The sequence below is a fragment of the Anabrus simplex genome, chromosome 3, assembly GCF_040414725.1.
Source record: "Anabrus simplex isolate iqAnaSimp1 chromosome 3, ASM4041472v1, whole genome shotgun sequence".
Lineage (NCBI taxonomy): Eukaryota > Metazoa > Arthropoda > Insecta > Orthoptera > Tettigoniidae > Anabrus > Anabrus simplex.
The window spans coordinates 261,228,491-261,251,775 of NC_090267.1; the positions used below are offsets into that span (position 1 = coordinate 261,228,491).

The following is a 23,285-nucleotide window of genomic DNA, read 5'->3' on the forward strand; positions in this document are numbered from 1 at the left end:
AAACAAGGAGGGACAAGATAAGAAATGAAACCGTACGAAACATGCTACGAGAGAAATAGGCTGAAGTGGTTTGGCCACATCAAAAGATTGAGACAAGAAAGATTACCAAGAAGAGCTCTGGAATGGACAGAATCTGGAAGAAGACCAATTGGAAGACCATGAACAGGATGGAGGGATGAGATGGAGGATGACGTAAATCGGAGAGGACTACAGTGGCAGACAGTGATGACTGGTGAACGATAGAATGTGAGAAAAAAGAGAAGATTGGAAGAGGCTCTGTGAACGACCTGCATAAGCAGAAACGTATCAGGAAGAAGAAGAATAGATCAGAACAACCATATACCTCCAGCAGAAAATAGATCAGAAATCCGATAAATCTCAGTTAAACATCAGTTTTAAGAATATACAGTATATAGAATTTCAGAGGTGAGTTTAAACTTTTTGATGGTAGTATGTTATTTTTACACACACACATGCACGTGCACGTGACACAGTTAAATATAATGCTTATTATCTCCAGTATACTGCCAACATTGTTGTGATCAACATATATTATGATTATTAAACATTTTTACCATTAATTCTAAAGCTAAAACTGTAAAGGGCAGTCTGTTCTTCGAGCTAATAGCTCATTGGGACAATACTCAGAATAAATAAATAAAATATGAGCATAAGAGTGTTGGTAAATAATTTAGTATCACAGCATTGTCATTTTATCAGCTGCTAAAGTTTGCTAATCAGGTTGCTTCATGGGCAAATTCAAATGAGCTTTGCGAGGCAGTGTTACTGAATCTATATGTGGCTTGAGAGCACCAATCGAAGAACAAATCTTTGCCAGGATAGAGATTTGAACATGGACCTCTGAGCTGATAGGATCACATCATATCAAGTACACTACAGTGACACCGGTTGAAACCCATGGTGTGCTTGTGTTTGATGCTTATTTCTTGGTATTAGTAGGTGCTAAGTGATTGTTTATTCATGGAAATGTACGTTAAGCAGCCATGTGGCATGCGTACAATGGACTTGAACTCACATTGCAACGCAAGCTTTCTTTGTATGACTGCAATCATTCTGAAGTGAATCAGCTTTTGAACAAAAATTTCATTATTGTGAAATTCCAACTTGTTGAGGAATTTATATAAGCTCTCTAATGCCTATAGCTCACGGTAAAATGTTTTGTAAAATTTGTTGTACAATTAATTTTATAAAAATTTGGTGGAAACAAGTTGTGTTGCTCACAATGAAATTATTTTATAAAATCCATGGAAGCATCAGGATGGCCATCTATGAACTCACTTCTGAACTAAGATGTGTATGTGCTGCCATCTATCGATAAACTTTTAAACCAAGAATCAGCTGTTCAACTAACAGTGTGTTTGAGAGTATGGCTCCAACAAACAAAGCAAAAGTTACTGCTTTAGCTGCAATTATAGGTTGTACAGTGGTAAAAAGGAAGAAAAGAAATGCCAGAAAATGCTGGACTCGGGATTGGATCAAAGGAAGAGAAGAGGGTAGAGGATTGCTGTCCTTGGTCAAAAATTAGTTGCGGTTAGAAGACCAGCATTCATATAGGAATTTGACGATTGTGTTTTCTGCCCTCTCCTTGCATTTCTGTTGTGGTAAAGTGGTGTTTTAACTTCGTACAAACAAGGATATTTCTGGTATTCGTCCAGTAAAACACTAACAGTTTCCTTAGTCCACCCAGATCCTGCCATTTTAGAAAGAAATGTTTGTTTACAATCGAGCTTCACAATCTTCTCACGACGTAGCACCAGCATCATTGCGCTGTCAGCTTCGTGGATTGGTTCGTTTTGTAAAAATTTTACGGAATAGAACATGTCCTATTTTATGAAAAGTTTTATCAAAGGTTTTATAAAACTTGAATTTGACCGTGAGCAAAAGAAATTTTATAAAATTAAATTATTGTACAATAAATTTGACAGAAAATTTTACCGTGAGCAACAGGCATAAGTTTGATACATTGGGTTTGGTGGTAATGCACTGCATTCTGGGCACAGAATATACATCTGGGTGCAATGTTTGTTAATTCACCGTGCTCGATAGCTGCAGTCGCTTAAGTGCGGCCAGTATCCAGTATTCGGGAGATTGTGGGTTCAACCTCACTGTCGGCAGCCCTGAAAATGGTCTTCCGTGGTTTCCCATTTTCACACCAGGCAAATGCTGGGGCTGTACCTTAATTAAGGCCACGGCCTCTTTCTTCCCATTCCTAGCCCCTTCCTGACCCATCGTCGCCATAAGACCTATATGTGTCGGTGCGACATGTAAATTGCAAAAATAAAATGTTTGTTAATTCATCAAAGTTGTTGTAAAAGCATCCAGAGAGATTGGCATATCGTATACAAGGGTAAGAAAAATGCTTAAATGTTTGGGAATGAAACCATACAGACCTATCAATCAATTAATCAATCAATCAATCAATCAATCAAATCAATACTGATCTGCATTTAGGGCAGTCGCCCAGGTGGCAGATTCCCTATCTGTTGCTTTCCTAGCCTTTTCCTAAATGATTTCAAAGAAATTGGAAATTTATTGAACATCTCCCTTGGTAAGTTATTCCAATCCCTAACTCCCCTTCCTATAAATGAATATTTGCCCCAGTTTGTCCTCTTGAATTCCAAATTTATCTTCATATTGTGATCTTTCCTACTTTTATAAACGCCATTCAAACTTATTCGTCTACTAATTTCATTCCACGCCATCTCTCCGCTGACAGCTCGGAACATACCACTTAGTCGAGCAGCTCTTCTTCTTTCTCTCAGTTCTTCCCAACCCAAACATTGCAACATTTTTGTAACGCTACTCTTTTGTCGGAAATCACCCAGAACAAATCGAGTTGCTTTTCTTTGGATTTTTTCCAGTTCTTGAATCAGGTAATCCTAGTGAGGGTCCCATACACTGGAACCATACTCTAGTTGGGGTCTTACCAGAGACTTATATGCACTCTCCTTTACATCCTTACTACAACCCCTAAACACCCTCATAACCATGTGCAGAGATCTGTACCCTTTATTTACAATCCCATTTATGTGATTACCCCAATGAAGATCTTTCCTTATATTAACACCTAGATACTTACAATGATCCCCAAAAGGGACTTTCACCCCATCAACGCAGTAATTAAAACTGAGAGGACTTTTCCTATTTGTGAAACTCACAACCTGACTTTTAACCCCGTTTATCAACATACCATTGCCTGCTGTCCATCCCACAACATTTTTGAGGTCACGTTGCAGTTGCTCACAATCTTGTAACTTATTTATCACTCTACGTATAGAGAATAACATCATCCGCAAAAAGCCTTACCTCCGATTCCACTCCTTTACTCATATCATTTATATATATAAGAAAACATGAAGGTCCGATAATACTGCCTTGAGGAATTCCCCTCTTAATTATTACAGGGTCAGATAAAGCTTCACCTACTCTAATTCTCTGAGATCTATTTTCTAGAAATATAGCAACCCATTCAGTCACTCTTTTGTCTAGTCCAATTGCACTCATTTTTGCCAGTAGTCTCCCATGATCCACCCTATTAAATGCTTTAGACAGGTCAATCGCGATACAGTCCATTTGACCTCCAGAATCCAAGATATCTGCTATATCTTGCTGGAATCCTACAAGTTGAGCTTCAGTGGAATAACCTTTCCTAAAACCGAATTGCCTTCTATCGAACCAGTTATTAATTTCACAAACATGTCTAATATAATCAGAAAGAATGCCTTCCCAAAGCTTACATACAATGCATGTCAAACTTACTGTCCTGTAATTTTCAGCTTTATGTCTATCACCCTTTCCTTTATACACAGGGGCTACTATAGCAACTCTCCATTCATCTGGTATAGCTCCTCCTACTACAAGCTATGCATGAAGACAGTCTGTCAGTTCTGTGAAGTGAATACAATTTAAAATGAAGGTTATCCTGTGTTCTTCAATCGGATCTTGTGCAACAACAAAGCTGTGTTTAAATTGACTGGACATATTAACCCTGACAGTAACACGTCTATAAATATCGCTTTAGTTACACCACACGTTTCGAAGACGTGTCACTCAAAGCCTATTATTTAAAGTTACATTAAAGTTCCCAGATGGAATGAACAAGGAATAGAGGTGGTGGAGGGGATAACTCTCCCCTCCTTAAGAGGAATAGATGGCATTCATTCGCACAACACATCAGAAAAACGTATGGTGTTACTGTCAGGGTTAATAGGCATAAGTGTGTTAACTAGGCAAATGTGGATCTAAATGCAGTCATTGAATAAGAATGAAACTCCATATCATTTCTCCATGTGGGGGTACAATGAAAAACAAGTGGTTTTTTTTTGGTAGACACCACTAGATTTGGAACTATTGAAGGAAGTTATAGATTGTTTATTTTCAGAAGTGTTCAGTCCTGATTTTGTTTATTTTCAGAAGTGTTCAGTCCTGATTTGTTGACAGAATTGGTCAGTTTGTTATATACAGATGTTTTAAGTGTATTAGAAACAATGGTGGTCATTTCGACCAGTTACCGTAATATGTAAGCTATTTGCAGTGAAGACAAGTCACTTGCATCTACAGTAAACTAACTAATATGTTGAACGCTGTTGATAGATTTCCAAGTGACACCTCAACGGGTCATAGACAATGTTGGTTTGTAAAAGATTCAAGTGATTGCAGGTATCATAAAGGATGTACTGAAAAGAAAACTAGGCTAACCAATATCCTTTGGTCAGAAAGATTTCCTTTTCCTGTTTTCCTTTGATTATTACTTGTGTTCTTAATGTTTTTTTTTTTTTTTTTTCTATTTTTATTTTGTAATTCATAATAATTTTTTTTCCAGCTTCTTTGTGATTTCCTCATTATATGGTGTTTAATATTATCTTTTGCAGATATCAGAATGTGTGTGGATGAAGGTGAATGTATAACTGATGATTCTGACGATTCTGGCAGTGATGTAAGCATGTTGGACAGTGACAGTAGTGATATGGAGAATGAAGATGGCAGCAGCAGTCCCACAGCAGTTCAGCATACCTCCGGAGACAATGCATCGGTATATTTGTCCTATTTACTTGTCACAATGAAGAATATCATAAAGTGGGAGGGGAAAGCAAATGAAAGGAAACTATTATACTGCTATTTCAGGCACTATGCAGTGTTCTAACTCAGACGTCATCATGTAGTTGCTCTAGGTAGCCGGTGTTACTTGCTCCACTCGGGACGGGTGTTGATCACGTGACAAGAGAGCAACAGATAGGTGGGTTACATACCTTGACCGTACTGTACTTGCAGTGTTCTAACTCAGACGTCATCACGTAGTTGCTCTAGGTAGCCGGTGTTACTTGCTCCACTCGGGACGGGTGTTGATCACGTGACAAGAGAGCAACAGATAGGTGGGTTGCATACCTTGACCATACTGTACTTGCCGCTCGGAAATGTTACCATATGAACAACAGCTTTAATAATAATAATAATAATAATAATAATAATAATTTTCAGCATGAATCATATGAGACGAACAGGACACAGATTACGGAGTATAACAGGACAAGAAAATTATTCATCGACAAAGGAAATATACAGCAGTGTGCAATATTTCCTGAATAAATACATTTTCATGATTAACTGAAGCTTTGTGACATGTACATTTACCGAAAGAAAATACAATTTATGGTATTTCTACATATTGTACATATTCTTTGCACTCTTATTAACATACATTTCAATATTTGTATGACATTTATGACTATGACAGCAAATTAAACACGCTACTACAGTGGTTACACAAAACAAAGCACTAAACACCATAAGGGGGGGGGGGGGGGAAGTAAGAGCAACTACACAATGTCAGAAAACACTACACACTCAGCGAAACATCAGCTGAACTACGCAGATCTCTGCCAACAACAACATAATACGTAAATGTCAGTAGGGCCAACTAGTGGACAATAAACCAGGAAGGTGGAAGGAGCTAGGACTCTACCGAGGGCATGGACATGGCTTAGGTTGCAGTTTCCGAAATAATTCGCCGTGATCCTTAAATTTGAAAAATTTTATTTACAAATGAAATTTTACAAATACATTCCGAAACAAAATCCACCAATTTGCAACTTACGAACTATAAACTCTGTGATACACATAACTTAGAGGTTCTTTGATAATGCTTTTCTGCGAGTTCAAAATTTCAAACCAACTATACATCTAGTTACCAATGCAGTTGTACAATGCAATTTACAGTGAAGTAAACGTACTCTCCAAAACTCTAGCGTACTTCAAGTGACACTGAACTACCAGAGGCAAACCCCAAGGTAGGCTAAATATATTAAACTACAATCTACATATTTCTTGAAACAAGAAATGGGAATGCCTCGAAAACAAACGGCAACCCCAGCTGAAAAGCTAAGGCGTCATAAAAAAATTAATTTGGCGAATCTAGGTTCGGCTAGGGCAGACTCCTATACGAATTAGCAACCGAACATTACGGAAATTTTAGCCGGAACGGAATTCAAGAGTGCTTACCCGAAGGGAGCCCATCCCGGAACTGAGACGTTGCACACAACGTAGACCGAATTATCACGAACGCAGCTTCGCTCTCTATATATAGGTAAACCCTGGCCTTGGAGTAGCCAATCAGAATGCATGAGTCCGCCCATCCCCACCTAGTTTCACCAAACACAATTCCTACTTTCAGTTGCGAACTTTAACTAAACTTCTCGAATACGCACGTTCGCGAATCTTCCATTTCCAGAATAGTTAGAAAATGCCTTCTAGAACACATAACCAACAAAGGCAACACACCCTGTTCAAACATTCATGTAACTTTCTGGATACTTCCATTAAGTACAGAACTGAAATCTACTTTTTACAAATACATATGTTACAAATATTATACTGTACAGGTTAGGTTGTTTCAAATAAAACATTGCCACACTTTACAAATAAAGGCTTCAATAAACATTTTCCACTTCCACTACATTGTTCACCTGTGACATTCTTTGCACTCTTATTAACGTACATTTCAATATTTGTATGGCATTTATGACTATGACAGCAAATTAAACACAAACTGAAACATATCAGTGGTGTACTCCTCCTTTACGGGACCTTTGGGTTCGTTTAGATAGTAGTGTGTCAATGTTCGGTACTATCATTTGCGTACTGGCAAGTTGCAAAACACATTTCAGGTTTTCATCGGTGAGCCTACATCTGTGTCTAGATTTACAAATATTCATTAATGAAAACATATTTTCACATAAATAAGTTGATCCGAATATACTTACAATATGAGCATTAAATGTGTACACTGGTCGAGTTGGCCGTGCAGTTAGGGGCGCACAGCTGTGAGCTTGCATCTGGGAGATAGTGGGTTCGAATCCCACTGTTGGCAGCCCTGAAGATGGTTTTCCGTGGTTTCATTCATTAAGGTCACGGCCGCTTCCCATTCCTAGGCCTTTCCTATCCCATCGTCGCCATAAGATCTACCTGTGTCAGTGCGACATAAAGCAAATAGCAAAAATAAAAATAAAATGTGTACACTCTTTATGAAATCTCTCCCATGGAAAACGAACATAAAATTCAGTCGTACTGTTTGTGTTTGCAAACCTGTCTTTCATTTGAGTATTGCACTGTAAGCCAATCAGTTCAGGCTGCAGTTCTGGTATAACAGTTTGCACATCCACTGAGAAGGGAATACCGAACACCTGCAGATCCTTTTCTAACGCCTGTATATCCTGAAACCTACTCTCATGTTAAAACCTCTTTATGTTCTTCTAACGTGATTCCATATTTTATTACATATTACACATTTTGGTGTGTTATTTTCTTGAACTATTAAATACTCTTCTTCCCAAGAAGGTTTGAAACTTGTTGGCGTCGATGGCCTACACTGTGCTGAAATCTCTTCCATAGTAAATGCAACATTAACCGACTAGAGTTGAACGTCGTGTGGTGTGAGGATAAAGACGGTAACACACTAGTGTCACCTCTCATGAGTTCACGTGTATTGTGTTGCAATCTAACCTGTGCAGAAAGATTTGTTATACCTTTGCGCCACTGACCTGCAGTACATACTATGTCATGCACTTCCCCTACTTACTTGCTAAGGTGCTCTCTTTCCTCGAGAGCAGGGAGCAAACTGACTCCGAAGGCATTTCGCTCTCGATTGACGACACCTGTTCTAACTCGCTTATTGATAGGCATTTGAAATCAAAAAATAATTTCTTTGGCATTCAGAATTTCAGTATTAAGAACTGCAGGCTTCTTGAGCTAGATCTCAAACTGTGGAAAGGGAGAACATTGGTCTTCTCCTGGGAACTTAATTTCTGATAAAGTTGCCTTGTACTCGAGCCTGTGATAGCTGTATTTCATCTGAATTTTTAGGAGATGCTCGTTACCAAACTTACACTTTGCTTTACGTAACACTGACACAGATAGGTCTTATGGTGACGATCATTACCAAACTGACTCAAATTTTTATTGGAAATCATATGAGGCTTAATCTCTTTGTTTCTTTTTATTTATATTTTTTTTGAGTGGGGTGAAGGAGATCACTACAGCAGCTGGCTGAAATGATAGCTAGGAATTTTCCTTGTGGAACACATGCTGTCTCTATCTACACTTCCTAGTAGTAAAAAGTTCAACTTTTAATATGTACAGTAGCTACCTTGATTTCTGTATCTTAGTGAATAAGTAGCCTGCCCAAATTACAAATCATGGCTTTCAGTTTTTAAAAATGCTTACAAGTTTGTGAACAGTGAATCATAAAGTGTAAGTTTAATTTGTGTTAAATCGCAGTAGAATAATTCAGTCAAGATGCTTGACTTGACTCCTATAATCAGGTTTATGAAAATGTGAAATCTCGTGCTTTGGTAAAGAACACTTTCAGGGTAAACATTTGATGCTTCATACATATTCATACATATCGGTATTACTACCATTTATCTTGATTTAAACTATTTATTTTTGTTAAGCTAAACATCCAATATAGCAGATTTGGCCATTTCCTAACCTATATATAAAAACTAGTTGTACTCTTAACTTAACCCTTTGTACTTATTGCTTAAAATGATCAGTTTCGTGTATGTTTAATTTCTTTTCCTTTTCCCATGGCGATCAAAGAATTTAGTTTGGTGAAACTAGTACCATTGTTTTGTGCCAGCTTCTGTGCATGTGAGGCACTGTGGGTCGGATCCACTGATCGTTTTAAATTCATATCCGCCCATCCATTCATTCTTTGTCCTCACGCTTTGAATTCCAGTCAGTGAATGATTTTGGACTTTTAAGTTTTCTTTTCGTCTCATTTCTTACCATTAGGGGCCAATGACCTTTGTTAGGCCCCTTTAAACAACAAATATTAATCAATCATCAAACTATATGCATGATTTTCAGGGAAGGCGGGAAGGGTGTAAACTTTCATTTTGGAGGTAAGCCTATAAACGTGGTATCACTTTATTTATCTACTGTAGGTGCTATCCTTCAGATGTCTGGAGTCACCTTCTCCAATCCGGGGTTTATCGCGGATCGCAGAGGTGAAAGAAGGTGCTGAGGTGAATGGGTCTATCTACAATATCGAAGTTAATTTAAAACTTCAACAAAGGTTATATTTCTTTAGACTTTTAAAAATCAACAAATAACAATATAACAGGTACATTTAGCAATTTTGGAACAAGTCAAGAAAAATACAATATTAGAGAATTTGACAGGTCCTGGGCTTCGAGCCCTTCACTTTATAATGCTTGAGCTCCCAGCTCAAATTTACAATTTAAAGAAGGACAACTTTAGTAAAGGGCAGAAATCCCCTAATTCAAAGAGCACTTGCTCTTAAATATGCAATATCTAGCCTCCCAGAGGCACACTTTACAATTACAAAATTAGAGAAAGAGCTAACAGGCTCTCCGTTTCCTTTCAGCCTCCTGGGGGCAACATCAAAAATCGTACACACTCTGGCCTTCCATGGCCCAGCTTACAATGTAAAACAGGGGTATCTTGTACCCAACCTACAGGGCTTTTGCGGAAAAGAACAGGTTAAGTAAAATGGCCCAAAACCCAAACTGAATGGAGACGTACAGTGCTCCAAGATAGTGAAAACTAAAAAACCTAAGGGGCACAAGGCCGGTGAAACAGGGGCTATTCCCAACCTGCTGAGGTGAATCGTATAAGGGTAAATTATTACATTACGGAAAGGAAGAAAAACAGTTACAAACGTAGTCACCTCAAACCAAGATGAAGGGGAGCTCGAGAGGGTACGTCACTCTCTATCTCCGATTTACAGTTAAAGATTTTATGAAGTTATTACATTAGCTGGCAGAAAGTTACATTTTCAGAAAAGTAGGTTACATAATTGATGATTTGGACCTTTCCCTCGGGTTAAACTGCGGAGCTAGCAAGAAAGAAAGAAAGAAAGAAAGATGTTATATGGCCATTACCTTGTGGAAGCTCTAGCAGCTGACGAAGGGGCCTCCCGCCTCCTGCTTGACACACACACTCAGTAAGATGACGATCGGTTGGCCAAGAGACGTGAAAATCCGCAGTTTATAAACCCTCGGGGAAAGTTCGAGACAGTTTAGTAATTTAAATGCGGTAATAATAGTTAAATAATAATTTTATTATTTTTACGTCCTACTAACTACTTTTGATGGTTTCAGGAGATGCCAAGGAGCCAGAATTTTGTCCCTCAGGAGTTTTACGTGCCAGTAAATCTACCAACACGAGGCTGACGTATTTGAGCCTCTTCAAATATCACCGTACTTAACCAGGATCGAACCTGCCAACTTGGGTTCAGAAGGCCAGAGCCTTAACTGCCTGAGCCACTCAACCCGGCCAATAATAGATTTTTTTTTTGAGATTTTGATTCAATAAAATACAATAAAACTTTCACCAAAGGAAAAATAATTACACATGAATTACAATTAAATAGAAGTACGGCAGATTATATAATTAAAAATAATTTAGTATTTAATTACACATTAAGAAACTAACAGACACTAAAGAGACTGCCAGACTGATGAATGCTCGTGGCAAGCGGGTGTATCATACTTCTGTGTCCATGATCCAGGCAAAAAATATATACTCCTGCCACCCTTCCTCCAGCACATGCAAAGCCTCCACTAATTGCTGTGGCGCTATACAAATAGGTTGGCCACGACGAACAACATTTTATGCGTATTTCTGCTAATAATTCTGTTAATAATTCAATAAAATAAAGGAAAGAATTAGCTGATAAGATAATAGGGCTTGTGTAAATGACTTTTTTTAAATGATCCCCACAATTCTTATTTTTTGCTATATGAAATGGAATATGTAATGTTGTCTCCACAAAGTGGGGACGGGGAGGGCGACTGCTCCCCCTCGCCCCCCCTAATCGCTGCTACTGCTTATTACTGAACTTTGAAGAAACAGGTCTGCTAGCAAGAGTTGGTGGTGAGATGCAAGAATTAATAAATATCAAATCTCAGTATCCAGTGTTTAACCAACCTCTTGAACAACCAACCTTTTAAATTCAGCTTTTCTAGATAAACATTGAACTATTTGGTTTATATCTGACAGATTGCATAATAGTACTGCCACCTGGTGAGTGGCCATTGGAACTATGGGTTTGGTGTTATGTTTTTTTTGGAAATGGCACCAAATCAACCATTGTTGGGAAGGGTATGTTATGGCCCTTTTTCGTGCACATTTTTTGTACACTCTCTTAGTGAAACAGTACTGGGAGAATGAACTCGCATTCAGGGTGACTACTGCGAAAGCTGTTGTGGACCATTACAACAAGAGCCCTTGGCGAAATATTTGCCCATGAAAAGCACCAGGAAGAAGGCCCCAAGGAAAGTGTCACCCATACTGCCAGAACAGTTTCCCATGTGGGTTTATGTTTGTCAGAGGATTCAGTTATGTGGGTAATTCATGTCAAGAGAAATACATTCATATATAATAAAAGGAAAAATTCTTCAAGAGTTCTGGCGCTAGTCCATTAGATATCTGCACATTTGGACTGTTGAAAAGGTGTCTCCAGCATCACTGTCCATCACCCTGGATGATCTACAGAAAGCTTACAGGGAGTAATGGAACAGAATTTCCATGCTTGTGCTTCACTAGAGTTTGCTTCAATGGAAACTTTGATGTTAGGCGATAGTCCATAGTGCTGCAGGTCGAATAGATGACGACCAGTGGTGGTGGTGGTGGTGGTGGTGGTGATGTATCTCATATGATCTGACTGGGAGGATTTTCCAAACAGTTTGGAGATCAGTGAATCTTTCTCAGGTCACTCAAGACAAACTGTAATTGCTGTTGGATACCTGTCCTTATCTTTGGTATTAAACTTCCTACCACAGACCTTACAGCAACACTCCTAGATGTAGCCTATCGAAGATCAAATGAGAATTAGGCTTATATGGCTCCTGAAGTCTTTTTTTATTTTGAATTCAGTTAAGTCACAAGCTAAAGGAGCAGATAACATCCCAATAAGCTTTATAAAAAACATTATTGGCGTGGTCCTACCGAATTCAGTTAAGTCACAAGCTAAAGGAGCAGATAACATCCCAATAAGCTTTATAAAAAACATTATTGGCGCGGTCCTACCAATTATTACCCACATTGTAAACCACTGTCTCACCACAGGGACGTTTCCAACTGCATGGAAGGATGCTCTAGTAACCCCAATATTAAAGCATACCGGTACCACACCAAATGCGCCATCTGATTACCGGCCTATTTCGATTCTTCCCCCTCTCTCGAAAGTTCTTGAACGAGTTGTACACGAGCAGCTAGTAGAATTTTTAACCAGACATTCTCTTTTTGACCCATTGCGATCTGGTTTCAGAAAGGGACACAGTACTACGACTGCACTTCTTCGGGTAACAGATGACATAAGACTAGCAATGGACAAACGGCAGGTGACGATACTGACACTCCTTGACTTTAGTAGTGCGTTTGACACGGTAAATATAGACATACTATTATCCAAGCTACGCTCTCTGCGTATCGGCCCGTTAGCCCTTAATTTTTTTAAGTCGTACCTTAGAAATCGTCACCAGTGCGTAGTGGTAAACAATCAAAGATCCCAATGGGCTGTAAAATCATCCAGTGTCCCTCAAGGGTCTGTTCTAGGGCCCTTACTGTTCGTCTTGCATATTAATGACATATCTTCCACACTTCAGTATTGCAACTAGCACTTATATGCTGATGATATGCAGATATACAAACACACCACTACAAACAATTTACATTAAACAGTTCAGCATATTAATTCGGATATTGAAAGGCTTACTGCCTATGCTAAAAACAACCACTTTCTCCTAAATCCTCGTAAAATACAAAGTATTATCATAGGAAACTCTAAATTATTACATGTAATAAGCAATATCAATCCTCCTCCAATCATAATCAATGACATTGCTGTACCGTACCTTAAAAATGTTACTAATCTTGGAATCTCCATCAATGAGAATCTGACCTGGAATGAACACGTAACAAATGTATGTAGAAAGGTTCATGCAGCTCTATATCCCCTGAAACGTCACAAGAATTCTTTTCCTCAAAAACTTAAATTAAAATTAATCCAAGCACTACTGTTCCCAATTTTATACTACTGTGATACGGTACTAGTCAATCTAAATGCTGACCAAGCTTTGAGACTTCAGCAAGCACAAAACTCATGCATACGATATGCCTTCCAACTGCGACATGACGCTCACGTTACACCATATTTCAAAACCTTGGAATGGCTACGCATAAATGAACGAAGGAATTTTCACCTAATGACACTTGTTTACCAAGTGCTCTCGACGAACACTCCTACTTACCTCTCTTCTAATTTTCGTTTCCTTTCCTCATTCCATGAAATTAGTACCCGTTCGGGTTCTCTACTTGAAATTCCACTAAGTCGAACGAATTCCTACAATCATTCCTTTATAGTTACCGCATCGAGACTCTGGAATACACGCCCAATGGACATTCGGCACCTTACTTCCTCTCATAAATTCAAATCTGCTTGCAGAAAGTTTTTCCTGAGAACATAAAACTGAGTTGTGTGTCATTGTGTGTATGTTGTGAGAATGGGTTTTCTTCATTTATTATTATTATTATTAGTAGTAGTAGTAGTAGTAGTAGTAGTAGTAGTAGTAGTAGTAGTAGTAGTAGTAGTAGTAGTAGTGTCACATTAACTGCTGTACTGATATGTAGGCCTAACTTAGAATTATCTGTCCGTAGTATTATTTCTTTTTAGAATTTCTATGTACTTTTATGTTTACATTTTTAAATTTTGTTTATAGTGGTTAAGTGTAAGAGAGGGCCGTGAGCCCTAACTTCGCCACAAATGTAAGTCAGGAATAAATAAATAAAATAAGTCTGAAGTGTAGAGCTGAGGCATTATTTTAGTTGGCGAGTATTTCAAAACTCAGTAACTGGGCATGTGTTCCAAAAGATTTTCCAGTATATGATAAAGTTTGAGTGTCAACATCTCTGAATTATTTCAAAAGATTCCTTCATCTTTATAGAACAAAAATGAAGAGGAAGAAGAAGAAGAAGACGAATTAGTGAAGGCAATAATACAGGAGAAGCAGAGAGTCAGAGAACATCCTCCCGACATACAGTGTGATGATTACGTCGTGGACTTATGCTTTCATCCTCAGAAGGACATCCTTGCTGCAGCCACCATTTGTGGAGATGTGGTCTTGTGAGTACCCTCACACTTACATGCATTTAATTAGCAGATTCTAACAAACTGACTAATTTTTCTTGTTTCTGCTTCAGTACTATGGCTATGAAATCTTAGTTAGTAATGTTTTATTTTACCTGGCAAGATTAAGGCCTTCGGGCCTTCTCTTCCATCTAAGCAGCCACTGAAATATATGTTTATTACATTGTATCACATTACAATAAGTAGATTAAATACAAGGTAAATTTGAAATAATACAAAAATGATGAGTGACGAAATTAAGTTGAAATGCATTCAACATAATAAAAGGAAAAATTCTTAAAACTGATGTTTTATGTGTAAAAAAAGAGGTAGTGCATAAAACGTAATAACATTTGAAAAATAAAATGATTAAGAATTTGAACTAATCTTCTACAAGGGCATCCATGACAATAGAATGGTTGTGAGTAGCAGCATCAAATTTACATAAGTGCTTCTTTGAAAGTGCAAATAGCAGTTAACCTTCTACTACTTTCAGGAAGGAAGTTCCACACGTGGTAGGCAATTACTGGAATGAATTATCGTAAGTGGCAGTTCTGTGGATAGGTAAAGCAAGGATAGATTTATTAGTAGATCTAGTGTTAGTGATAGGATGAGAGATATTTGAAATATGAAGTAAGGTAAAATGGCTCTGAAGAATAATTTTATGGAGATGGCATAGGGTATGCACAGTGCAACGGATATCTCTTCGGGCCAAGATATGTGGTTATATGAAGGAGTTACATGGTCATAGTACTGTAGGTTACCGACGTATTTCACACATGCATTTTGATTACGTTGCAATCTGCTCAATAACATGCGCCCAGTGTCTGTATAAATTGCATCACAATAATCGAAATGAGGGAAAACCAGAGCTTCTACCACAATTTTTTTTAATTTTACATTTTTTTTTTTTACAGTTTTTCATGAAATAAGTATTTATAGCACGCAGCATGTGCAGTGCAGAGAATGTTATCTGGGTGATGTTCATAATATGTGTTTTCCATGATATGTCATCATCAGAAGTGACGCCTAAGACTTTTACTGATGACATGAATAGTATCTTAGTATTATGTAACATTATAGATTGAATCTCTGGTCGATTGATCTTCGCGAGTATTTTCGGGTATCCAAAGATGACAGCTTTGTCTACTGTCTGCACTTCGCAGGTGGTAACATTGTCATCACATTCAACATATGCAGAAAAATTCACATCTTCTTCATCTGTCCCAAGATGTTCACATTCTTCATCTAGATCATCAGTGCTTTCCAGATTTCCATTGAAACGTCATCAGTTGCTGAACGAACGAAGCTCGCTTTGTAGAAACAGTTTCGAACTGTAGTCTCATTTACTGATGTCCAAGCAGATTTTAAGAAATGCATGGCATCCAGAATTGTGATTTTACATGAAGCTGTTTTCAGGAATGCCAATCTCTTGTGCATGAGAATCTTTCTATATTTCTGCTTCACACACTGGACCATGTCCTGGTCCACTGGTTGGAGATGGCTTGTACAGTTCGCGGGAAGAAACACCACACATACATTTCTAAGATGTATCAAGTGGGTGCACGGCACAGTGATCATGAACAACACGATTGCTTACTAGTGTATTTAAAGTTGTCGTAGGAATGTTGAACATCCGGACAATTTGCACACGTTTCATGTGTGGATTAGCATCTACTTTCTCGATTTTTCCTCGTTGGTAATGTCTTGCAAATCACTAGTCCTATGTTTAAGTACAATAGGCCTAATTGAACGTAGAGATAAGCGCTACACGTCAGCTGTATACGTTCGTACAGTAGGCCTAATTTAATACGTTACACTGTTCATGTACAAATGAAAATTAAGCACCAAGATTAAGAAACAACACTCAGACAAAGTACTGTTGCGCTATCGAAACAACCACAGTAAAGACTGCCTTGGGACTGACGCTACCTGTAGCCAAGGCAACTAGCCGTACGCCGACACGCTAGTGCACTGTGTTGTCTGAGTAGTCTGCCGTCGTGAAATTAAGTTCTTTGCCAAATTCTTACGCACACCAGCTGTGGCTGGAGCGACCTGCATGCAACGTGGCCCGGAACGCTAATTTAAATTCCTTATGGTGGGAGTTAACGTACTAAAGAGTGACATAAATGTGCTATCCAGGTTTCTTTAGCATGTATTTAATAGGACATGAACTAGGACTTAGGAATAATGATGTGATAACCAGGGAAACACGCTAAAGAGGGACGGCCTAACCAGTTTCAACTGTATATCCTGCCATGGCACTGCATCTGTGTCTTGTAAAAATTTATTCTTATCACTTCTTCGTAGATCTCAATATGAAATTATTCAGATAAATATGGCATCATGCTGCGATATACCTTGGACGCTTATTTGACCCTGGTGAATATTATTCAGGTTGATTAGTGGCAATGAGATCAATTAAGGTGTGTTATGTGCATCATTGAGAAGGAGAAACATTAAGTTGCAAGCTTTGAAAGAAGTTAAAAGTTGGGTTGTCTGAGGAGAGTTAGGTTCAAGAATGTTTATATTGAAGATGCCCATTATAATTATGAAAATTGATTTTTACGGCCGCATTGTAATTGCAACCGACTTTCAACCTATTAGGTCGTGTAACGTACATTTAGTATGTGTAGAAGAGATGTTAAGTGAGCCTCAGTGGCTGAGGCGGCAGCACGCCAGCCTCTCACCGCTGGATACTGTGGTTCAAATCCTGGTCACTCCATGTGAGATTTGTACTGGACAAAGCGGAGGCGGGAGGTTTTCCTCCGGGTACTCCGGTTTTCCCTGTCATCTTTCATTCCAGCAACGCTCTCCATTATAATTTCATTTCATCTGTCAGTCATTAATCATTGCCCCAGAGAAGTGCAACAGGCCTCAGCAGCCGGCACAATTCCTATCCTTGCTTTAACTTGGGGGCTTCATTCATCCCATCCCTGACCCGATCTTTGACTGGAAAATCGGGTTGTAAGTTTTCATCATCAGAAGAGATGTTAAGTACAGAACAAAACTGGCCAACCGGACACCAGTGGGAGGTTGTGGGTTTGCAGGTGGCAACATTGTCATCACATTTAACATATGCAGCAAAATTCACGTCTTCTTCGTCTGTCCCAAGCTGGTCACATTCTTCATGTAGATCATCAGTGCCTTCCATTATTTCTGTTGAAAAGTCATCAGTTGCTGAAAGAATGAAGCTCACTTTGCGGAAACAGGAAACAGTTTTGAGCTGTGGTCTCGTTTATTGATGTCCAAGCAGATGTTGAAGAAATTGTGGGTTGTGGGTTCGGATTGCACTGGTGTCCGGTTGGCCATTTTTGTTTTGTACTTAACATCTCTTCTACACATACTAAATGTACGTAACACGACCTAATAGGTTGAAAGTCTGTTTCGATCATTATAATTATGCTTAAATAATCAGTGACTAAATCTTGTATTTGAGTCTCTAGACTGCATAAAAAAACCTGTATTCATCAGCTTATACACTACACCCTCATCATCATCATCATCCTAAACCATCTCCAGTTTTCAGGTTGTGGTATATGAGCCTCCTCCATCTCATCCTGTCCTTGTACCATTCTTCCTCCACCAACTTGTCCCAATCATGACCTCTCAGCAGTACATCGCTCTTAACTAAATCTATCCATTTCCTTCGTGGCCTTCTCATGGGTCGTCTTCCTTCTACCTTTCTGTCAAATTCCTTCCTTGCAGTTCTGTTTACTGGCATCCTCTTCATGTGACCAAACCACTTCAGTCTTGATATCTGAATCTTATTGAGGAGGGAATCATCTATTCCTACTTCTTCTCTGATTTTCTCATTCCTAATCTTGTCTTTCCTGGTTTTTTGGATCATAGTGCGTAGGAATTTCATTTCAGTTGCCTGAAGTTTGGAATTATCTCTACTGGTCAGTGTTGTGATTTCGAGACTGTGTGTAAGAATTGGTGTATAATAGGACTTGTACAATGTCATTTTTGTTTTCATGGGTATTTGCTCATCCCACAGCAGGTGTCTTACCTGGTGGTAAAATTGTGTTGCCTTACTGAACTCCCTAAATACATGAATACCTGTAAATTGCTACCAAATGTTAACTCTTTGGCTGTGAATGTTGTGGTTATAAATTTTACCAAAAAATATTTCTGTTCCTTTTCATTTTTGGGTTAATTTTAAGTAGAATAATAAATGCTGTGGTAGGACAAACAAGTATGAAAGATATATCCATAGAAAGAGGGAGAACAGCGACTTACCATGTAAGCACAAGTAGATAAAACAAATGCTAACATTTTCAGCTGCAGCCTTCAGTGGAGGATGGAAGTGAGCATTGTTTGATAGTAGATGTTGTTATGAGGTAAGTAATAGGAGATACAAGAGAATGGGAAAAAAAAAAAAAAAAAAGAATGATGATCTTAAGTTAAGGCAATGTGCTTCCTTAGTCTGGAGTATTAGTCAGCTGCAGCACGTTACTTTAATAGTAAGAACATCATCATAGGCATTTATTCGTCAACGAATATGTAGTATATAAATACAATGTCATTTGGACATATTAATTGTGTCGTCTCAGATGGCTGAACAGTCCGATTCTGGATGCACAGATTTTATTGCAGTGACAGCACACACTAGTAGTTGCAGCAGATGGTTGTGCAAGAATGCCATCCCTCGCATTCGCTCGTTAATAGTAAGGGAGGTACACACCAAAAGATAAGAAGATATAAAATTAAAATAAATGTTCTAATTCACATTGTCTTGTCCTATTTGAAAGTTAATTCCATCCGTCTTTTCTTATATAATTGGTCTGGTATTGGAATACTATGGCAAGGCTGTAGATTCTTCTTCATTCTATGGTGATGTCAATTTTAGCCAATGTCTTCTCAATCGTCAGCAGAAACAAGTTCGAGAGCCTTTGCTGTCCCTCGGTGTTCCTGCAGTAGGTGAGGATTATCCAAAGTGCCGAAAATGAACATTTGGCAGTAGCACTGAACACTGGGATGGTTGAAATCGATGCAAATTACGTGAGCAATTAAAAAAAAAGACAAAAGATAACAAACCAATATTATTGAAATTAAAACAAGAGTTCTAGACTGTACATCGTAAGGTATTCATCTGAGGAATAAGCTACACTGAGCTCACTTCTGAGACAGGCGAAGCCAAAATGTTGACCATAAATTTATTTCAAAGAACAGAATGCTGCTTCAGGAAAACTTTTCTTCATGTTCTTTTGATCAACTAATGGTAAAAATGTTAATTTCTTAAGTGCTTCGAACCATACTCTGAGATCTTGCAATATATGCAGTGGTAACATGAATTTATGTCACTTATATCACTTTGATTTTGCCTCTTCTTTGGGAGCTTGCAGCTCTCTTGAAATTTATTCCACTCGCTTTCAACTGAATTTTGTTTTTCATGATTGCTTTTGTTTCAAGAACTTCAAAGAGAGGATCGGTCATGCAAAATATTTCAATGAAAACTAATATAAAGAAATTGGAACTAGAATTCTGAGAGAACACTGTTAAAACCTCAAGTTTCGTGATACATTTGACTATTACATTACTCTAGATTATCAAGGGTATTCTTGAATAACTGATTACTTTACAAACTGTTTCATTAAGTCTTCAATTGAATTCCATTATGTTGGACACACTTTAGGAAATCGTCTCTTGATTTCCTTAGCTAATGCCGTAATTCTTTTCGTCAGATTAGAAAAGGAAGAATCCAAGGTACTCAGTCATGAAGAATATTTTACATTTTTTATATTAGAGATTGACTGTGCAAATACAAGGTTCAATCTGTGAACAAGGCAATGTATGAATAAAGCGCCGGGATATTTGTCTTTCACTCTTTCCTGTAAAACACTGAGTTCTCTTGACATCACTGGGTTCCATTGTAACATTGAGCGACAAGTTTAGAACCTCAGTTGTTCTCGTCCATTATGTGGAACACTTGTACTCATCCGTTATGTGGAACACGTGATCTGCAAGAGCAAGAGCGTTGAGATCGGTGCTTGCTTCAGAAAATCAAAGAAATCTTTCTCATACTTCTCCATCAGCAGACGTGTAACTGACAACAGTTGAAAGTTGGGAATGGAGAAAAATATCAGTAGTTTCATCAATAATAACTGTCAGTGTGCCGTACATGCTCAGCAGTGTTATGAGTTCTATGTTATTTCTACGGTTTAAGGAATTTTTATCTTCTGCATGCGCTCTGAGAGGAAGTTCTTGTCTTGCAAGATGTTAGGCTTTTTTTTTTTTTTTTTTGATAACTTTTTAAGGGGAATGACTCATTCCCTTCAATCCATTGAAAAACATCCCTGGCATCAGTTGATGTTCACCTTCATATTTTATAAGGGTAAGAGTGTGAGAAGAAGGGTGCAACATTCATCAGTTATGGTTTAATGGAACAAAAAAGGCAGGCCCGGGTTGCTCACGAACGAGCGAAATCACGTGACCCATCCAGTCTTTGCCGAACAACTGCACTTATCTGAATGATCCTTGGGTTTCCTCACATGAATAACTTAGCTTTTTTATTTTACAAGCATTCGTACACTGTAACAGTAAACTCTGTTTCTTAATGGACAGCTGCAAGGGAATCGTTGTGAAAAATGCAAGGGAAATAAACCGCTTAATTTGAGTATTGAAAGGTATATCTAGACATTTTTATTTTAATCAAATAATCAGTGCAATTTTTCGTGATTGGAAATTGTACTTTTTTAGTAATTTGACATATTTATACTTTTAGATGAATGAATTAAATTCATTTCATACAATACACTTCCTTCCTATTTGTTACTGCATGAGAAAACAAAAAATAACTTACCAACTTACCCCAGTTTTCCATTGCCCTACTTGTCTCTTCGGTCCTACTGAAGGAATGCTCACAGTATATAAGAAATAATGACAATTGGGTCCACCTTTTCAATACAATACATCAAGTAAATAATATTACATTAGTCTTCGGACTAGTTTCAGCCACTTACTGGCCATCTTCAGCTAAAATAAACATTAAACAGATCATGTGATAACTAAAACATATGTGTATCAGATAAAGACAATGTTACAGGAATAATTATAACATTAAAACACATATAATAACAAAAATTATGGTTGTGATCTACTTGTCATAATATGATGTCTTTAAGTTGAGTTAGGACTGCAAGCAATGAAGTAATCTCTTTATGTATTGCCTGATATACTGTACATTTCACTAGAGGTCCTAACTCAACTTAAAGGCATCATATTATTGTTACTGAGGTAACGTTTTGAAGCCCTCTCTATTTATATTTTAGACCCGTGTCCCTTAGATTTATTTTCTACTTGTATTCTCTGAAATATTTTCTACGTGAATCTGTCAAAGATCGTGTCCAAATTGGGCATACTAAATGTGAACTGAATATGTGTTATTATTTAGCCACTGGGATTATTTTCAACATATTTCTAAAGAAAAAATAAAAGATCTAGCTATCAAAAAACACTAAACAAGAAATTGGAAGCATTAAAGCAACCATCCAAACCGAAATCACCAGCTGGAATTCCGAACATGAATAGTCTAACATATCCCAACAAAGTCATCGAACACAAATTCCACCCACCCGTCAAAAATCTTACAAAAACCACATTTAACGAAACAGAAACTGCTATATTGGTCCCAAACATAACTGGGGTAACACATCAACCTTCCAGAACATTACAATTACCATCACGGAAACCGAGAATGCCATACAAAAAATACCATACGATTTTCGCGAAGAAGTCAGATACGAAACCAAGAAAAGGCTTTCATAATACATTAATAAAAGTCACAACAATAACCTAAATAATAATATTGTCAATAAATCACATATATCATCATCATCATCATCATTTCCCTTTAGCCAGCTGTAGCCGGGTAAGGGCAAATATGGTTCCTCTCCACTTTCTTTGGTCTTTCCACCACTCCTCCTCCAACACTGTGTCCTAGTCCAGGTTTCTGTCTATAATGCTGCATTGGATGGTATCCTTCCATCTCATTCATGGTCGTCCACGGCCTCTCCTTCCTTGGATTAAATCGCATATAAACAAACTCAAAAACAAGATAAAATAGAATAATCTACTTATAACGAAAGCTGACAAAGGCAAACCACTGTTATCATTGACAAAGATGAATATATAATGAAAAACAAAGAATATTTTCAAGACAACACTTTTCAAATCATACGTAAAGACCCAAAGAAATCTCAAATCTTTACTAAAGAATACACATTTTCTTCCCACTGAAACAGAATCTACTAAACTTATAGCAATAGACTGCCAAAGCCTACCCCAAAATACACAAAGAAAATGTACCAATGAGACCCATCATAAAGTACAGAGAAAGCCCAACGTATAAACTCTCACAATTCATTCAAAAATACCTCAAGAAGCAATACTCATTCTTAGCAAACAAAACTATATGGAATTCAATAGATTTTTGTAATAAAACCAAAGATCTAAAGATTGAGCAATACCATATCCTCGCATCATTCATTATAACAAACATGTATCCCAACATTCCCACCAAGAAAACTATAGAAATAGTCAAATCCAATCTAAGGAACCACAGCAATTTGAGAACTTTAGAAATAGAAGAATTCATAAAATTACTTGAATT

The 23,285-nt window shown here is 37.8% G+C and overlaps 1 protein-coding gene across 3 annotated transcripts in view; it reads left to right on the forward strand.

Annotated features, from left to right (window-relative positions):
* LOC136866214 (WD repeat-containing protein 55 homolog) overlaps positions 1-23,285 on the forward strand; it is a 129,512-nt gene that overhangs the window by 29,647 nt on the left and 76,580 nt on the right. For all 3 annotated transcript variants that reach the window (XM_067142994.2, XM_068226652.1, XM_067142995.2), the window contains 2 exons: positions 4,893-5,053; positions 14,490-14,668. In XM_067142994.2, coding sequence (XP_066999095.1) covers positions 4,901-5,053; positions 14,490-14,668 — 332 coding nt within the window. In that variant the 5' untranslated portion in view covers positions 4,893-4,900. The remainder of the gene's footprint in view (positions 1-4,892; positions 5,054-14,489; positions 14,669-23,285) is intronic.